General features: G+C 41.4%; 1 protein-coding gene across 1 annotated transcript; it reads right to left on the minus strand.

Annotated features, from left to right (window-relative positions):
- Positions 1–2564: 2564 nt before the first annotated feature.
- klf17 (Kruppel like factor 17) lies at positions 2565–4738 on the minus strand. Its single transcript, XM_028428421.1, has 3 exons — positions 4569–4738; positions 3358–4456; positions 2565–3252 (listed from the first exon to the last, which is right to left on the minus strand). The coding sequence occupies exons 1-3, from the start codon at positions 4632–4634 to the stop codon at positions 3077–3079; spliced, it is 1341 nt and encodes a 446-aa protein (XP_028284222.1). The 5' UTR covers positions 4635–4738; the 3' UTR covers positions 2565–3076.
- Positions 4739–6000: the final 1262 nt, after the last annotated feature.

The following is a 6000-nucleotide window of genomic DNA, read 5'->3' on the forward strand; positions in this document are numbered from 1 at the left end:
TTCATAGATACAGTAGGTCTAATTCTGGTCTGCACATTTGTGTGCAGAGCACTTAACAAGGACTGAAGGCTTTGGTACACTCAAATTGAAATTTAATTTGGCATCTCTCCAAAGCCTTTCAAATTTCCTCGCCACAGATGATGAGGATGGATGAGGAGGTGAGTGCGTGCCAGCCATCTTGAGCTTTCAAAACTAGATATCCCAATTAAAAATTACTTTATCCATTCATCATGTTTTGAAAAGCAACGGCACTGCAAAGGCAACAAACAGTCACAAATGGAGAGTTAATTTGCATGCTGTATTGTAAAATGTAAAATTTGTTACAATAAATAAAGCCCACACATACAGTCCATATAGACCATTCTAAGTCACTATGTGCAGTCAACGGACCAGGATTGTGTTGTTACAATAATCAGACAAATACATGTTAACATTAACCTTCCCTGCATGCATTGAAGGTGTAAAGTATGTGGGATATCAGCTACTACAGTATATAGTCCCTATGAATTCACCATTTGTATGACTTAATTACTATTGTCTAGTGACAATTCTAACTCTCTTTTTTTTGTCAAACCAACTATGCTGTTTTTGTCTGACTAATAATAGTGAGTGTGTTTCCATGCCGACAGGTATGTAACATACATCCTGGTTATAATTTACAGGTTAATTCCTTATGCTGGTTTTACTGAAGTAGTCCAACAGTAACCTGGATACAGACTCATGCAGGCAGCTAATACAGGTTCCTGAATATTCTCTGCTGGTATGGTAGCACAGCTGTATACAGCATCGAGGTTCTCATGTTCTATGTAAACATCACATGCATAATTAAAACCAGGACACATCACGGTGTCACCATATGCATATGTATGTATATTTAGCACTATTTACCACTTATTTAGCCACATTTTTCTGCATAAAGTAACTTTGGGACTCACACATACTTTATGACTAAAAACCTTACATGACAAATTTCCAGAAAAGGAATGTCAGCAGGTCAGCAGGACAAAAAGCAGCAGATTATTTTTTTCAGCAGCTAAATAAAAGCTTTTAAAAAAGAAAAGAAAATAGTTTTTGCATACAATCCAAAGAAAAGCAACAACTTATGAAAAGGAAAGACACTCAGACAGGCTCCGCCAGCCATATCACCTCAGTGTTGATAAATGAGACAAAAAAGACCAACTACACAGACTCAAGTAACACACACCATGAACTGACACATATTTCCACAGCATCCAAACCTAAACATAAGAGTACAAATTTAACCAAGAAGGACATCTAGTGGTAAAACTATGGAATGACATGACAAGCTGCACATTACGTTACATTAACTTAAAAGAGAGGTGTGGGTTTTCATTATGTTTGGAAGTTGACTATTAAAATGATTAACGCATAAATAAAAAGAAAGAAGAGACATTACAGCAAAGAAGCCTATATCACCATAAAAAAGCCCTGATTTAACATAATGAATGCATAAAATAAAACCTATAACATATAACATATTAGATTATATGATTAAAGTTATAATTTGTTATCATTTTATAATCTCACCCTATATTTCTAGAAAAATGAGATTGAATAAACTAATGTGGCAGTCAACTGATGAACTTCATCAGAGTGGAGCTGGTGTGCTCCTGATGAGCTGCAGGTGGTGCTGCCTGACTGCTGTATGTTACATTGATGGCTTTTGTTTCAGTATATTTAGTTTGTGTTTTGGATGATTTAAGACTAACACTGAGCATAAATGCCTTTGCACTGGAAGCTTTGCTTCCCTGTTTTGGTACAGTGCCTGTTGTATACAGGTGTCTCATGGCAGGAGTGCAGCATAAGACCTAAAGTCCTAAAGTCCTAAATTATATATATTTTTTATATAGACTGAATGAATGATGCACTTTAAATTTAATTGTACTTGACAATAAAGATCTATCTATCTAATATAGAGAAAGCCCCATTTACTTTGAATAGACGGGGTTAAAAGAGAGAAGACAATCTATATCACACAGCAGCAAGCTGTTCTTTTATGAATGAGCATTAGAGGGCAGCCTTTTATAGTGAATGATTTGAAACCCAGTCAACACGTGGATTGTCATAACAGTACCGACAATGAACAAAAATGCCTTCTCAGTACTTTGCTGTATTTGTATTTGCTTTGATTACATGACTCTAAGCTACAGCACAGACTACAGCAGCCAAACACTGTCTTCTTATACCTCTTCTTCTTGTTATTGGTGTAAATAATAATTGAAACCTGCAGGGTTTGGAGGAAGCAAGTCTAAATTCTAACCACAAATACAAAGCCTTTGTTTACTTTGTGGGATTTTGCCAAAAAGAAATAATGATAAAAACATCTGCAGATATGCAGTTGTTAATGAGAGATGCACAGTAACAATTTCATAATAAAAGCACTTTTATTTTTGAGCCCTTAAGCGCAATTAAGACATTGACATTGCATTCTTGGAGAATGATACATCTGAGTTAATTCAAGTACAGCAGTTCTTCATTCTTTAAAAAAAATGTCTGTATCCCTTAAATCTGTAACAGGTTAGGAGGGTGAAGTTGACTGTACCTGTTTTCTTTGGATTCTAAAAATGAGTTTTAGTACCTGAATGTCTTGGCATTGCTCAAGCACACCTTCACAAAAAAAATGTTCAGCAAATCTATAGCATCTATTGCATTGAGAAAACATAATAAAAATGTAATGTATTACAACCCTGACCTGATTTATTTTATATTTAATAGTATCAAAGATATAAGAGGTACATTGTAAAAAAAAAATACAATTTACATACTGTATGTACAACATTCTGGGTCCTGCCCACAGTGAGCAAATAAGCAGTCTTGTTAAGGCACTCACCAACAATCAATAACTTATTCTAAAGGCAGGTGAGGACATGTCTTAAATACTCAACTACTATAATTTAGCCAGTGTTATTTAAATATGTACATATATGTACAGAAACTCCTAGAGGCACTTCAGAACCACATCATCACACTAAGGCACACAGTGTAACACGTTTGTGCAGCCAGAGAATGTGAGAATGAGAATGTTTCTTGGGTGGGGGGCTGTAATGTCCATGTCTTACATGTGCCTCTTCATGTGGAGAGCCAGGTGGTCTGAGCGCGAGAAGGCGCGCTCACAGAGGTGACACTGAAAGGGCCTGTGTCCGGTGTGCTTTCTGAAGTGACGCGTCAGCTCGTCCGACCTGGCAAACTTCCAGCCGCAGCCTTCCCAGTTACAGTGATAGGGCTTTTCACCTAATAAAAAAACAATCCATTAGATCTTTGGTCTTTGACTCGCATGATTTACAACCTAACCTAATAAATGAGTGTAAATATTGTACATAAAAGACATTTGCTCACCTGTATGTGTCCTCATGTGCGCTTTGAGATGGGAGCTCTTGGTGTAGGTTTTCCCACACCCGGGGAATTCGCAATTATGCGTAGCTGCACGCTTTCTCGCCCAAGATTTGCGTCCGCGCTTTTGCTTGATGCTCCCCACCTCGTCGTGCGAGTAAAAGTCCAGCACAGATGGCGACGATGGAGGAGTAAGCATCATTCCCTGCATAGAAGACGGGACGTGCTGCTGGTGAACGTGAACAGGCTCTCTGTGCATGTTGTACTGCCCTTGGAACTGCGGCACCCCTTGGTACTGCTGGTGATACGGCGCGTTCATGTACTGGTTTTGGTGGTGGTGGTGTTGGTGGTGATTTGGGTGGTGGTGGGAACTTAGCTGCGCCATGTGACAGTCTGTGCGTCCCTGGGTCTCTGCGTGCTGCATGGGGTGCGCAGCAAACCCCTGCAGCGGGGCTGGAACTGCTGCCTGGTGGTGCGTAAAAGCTGCTGGGTGCACTGAGCGCATCTGATGTTTGTTGTAAAGTTGTCCCATAAAATTCCCAGCACCAGCAGCCATCATACAGGACTGACCCACAGGCTCAGTTTTAATTTTGTAACCGAGGTGGGACGTTGATGTGTGATGAGAGGGAGCCGGAGCTCGCAGTTCGGTGTACTCCCGCCCGTCTCTCGCCTTGCCTGCGCTGCCTGGTGACTTCTCCCCCGGGTAGCCCATCTCAGGCGTGAGAAGCTCCGCCATGAGACTGCGCACCGGGCTCGAGTCTGAGAAGCCATGGTAGCCCTGTGCGGCCAGGTGATGCGGAGGGTGGTCGCTGCAGTCAGACAGAGATCCACCGCTGCAGCTTTCGGGTGATTCCGGCAGGGAATACGCACACTGCTGTTGCTGCGGTGGTGAAATGTTCCCGTCGCCACTGTTGCTGTTGTTGTTGCTGTTTACAACTTCTGAGCCGATTGTGTTTGCCAAAATAAACTCGAGGTCCAGAAATGTCCCTAAGTCGTCCTCTTCTTTGGGGTGTGCAGTGGGAGACTGCACGATGCTGAATTCTACTTCGATGAGCGGATTGTCTGCGCCACCTGTTGCTCGGCTGCACTCATCCACCTTGCACACCTGTAGAAGAACGCAAATAAAAAAAAGCATGAAGCTGGATGGTATTGAAAATCAGAGATCTTCAACAAAATATGATTAAATCACACAATCTGCGTATTGAGCATTTACTTACATTATCCATCGCTTTGACGCCCGGCAACAATGTTATGTTGGGCATCACTGCTTCCACCACAGCCATGCTGATAGTTTGCGTAAACGAACTGTTTAAAAAAACTCCAGCAGATGCGGTACTATAAGTCCATATAGCGCCTGTTCCGTAACGTTGACAGCTGAGGAACGTTCCAGGATTCAGGATGTGTGTATCAACATTGCCGCCGGAGTCTTTTATAGCTCTTTTACGCATACCTGGAGGTGTGGCTTCTACTCCCCCCAGCGCGAACACACACACACACCTCCCCCAACACAGCCAATAGTGCAAACAAACAAAACAGAGTTGGTGTGCGTAAAGCAGGTAAGTTTTGGCTCTGTATGCAACAGTCAAAATCATACATGTGTTCATGGTTTATTATGAATAATAAATGGCTATTAAAGAGAAGTTTGTAAAACACTTCTACACTTTCTTAACTTTGCCAACAGGGTTTGTTTAGTGCAGATACATTTAGCCTATACAATGATTTTCTTGAGGAAGACATTCAAATGTCTAAAGGTATTGATTCACCTCCACAGCAGCCATTTGAGTTTCGCGCATTTCCCTTGAGGCAGGCACAGGGGGCGACACTACACCTGGCAAAACTCCTAAAGCGGAGGACACTCAAATGTTCGTTGCGGAAGGATCTTTATTACGTTTATGTGCAAATATTTGAAAACTATATTAAAGGTGCATTTTAACATAGACATCAACCACCGTGTCCATAAAGGCAATAAAAACAAATCCAAAGACCATTTAACAATTCAAATGACCCCCACGGTTTGGTTTCAGCCTCTTCAAACACACGCACATCATTAATTTGTTCTGAATTGATCCCTGCATGTTTAACGCAAACACAAATGTGTGAAGTGGTGGCTCATTCCCGAGGCCGAAACAACCTGTTAATCTGGTAGTAAACAAAAGACGACATGTTTCTTAATGATCTTTACCCCAACAGCCCAATACCCTGCAGACATTGCTATGGTAATGTGCAAATGGATGAGTGTCGATAGTGAGGAGAGGAGAGGAGGGAAAACAACTGGACCATAAACAAAGAAACCAGACTTTTCTTCTAGCTTTATATACATTCTTAATAGATTATATTGTTTCTGGTTGTACTTAAATCCTCAGCTGCAACATAGCCAAACAGTAATATCGCATTTTCTTTGGCTGGTCCTTGACTGTCTGCTCCTGCAGGTGCTGTGGAAGGCAGCATCCTGCAGCCCCTCTGCATTTATACTCCGTTATTTTTAACCTGCTGAGCTTACGCAAAACAGATTCCGGTTCTATGTACGAGCCAAGTGGAAATGGACTCCATTTCCTGAGGAAAACCTTCACACTTGCTTCCTCTACTTTCACTCTGCTGCCACCTATGAGGATACAGATGTGAAGTCACTCTTGTCCCTTTTGCTCTAAA

Source organism: Parambassis ranga, chromosome 17 (assembly GCF_900634625.1).
Source record: "Parambassis ranga chromosome 17, fParRan2.1, whole genome shotgun sequence".
Classification (NCBI taxonomy): Eukaryota; Metazoa; Chordata; class Actinopteri; family Ambassidae; genus Parambassis; species Parambassis ranga.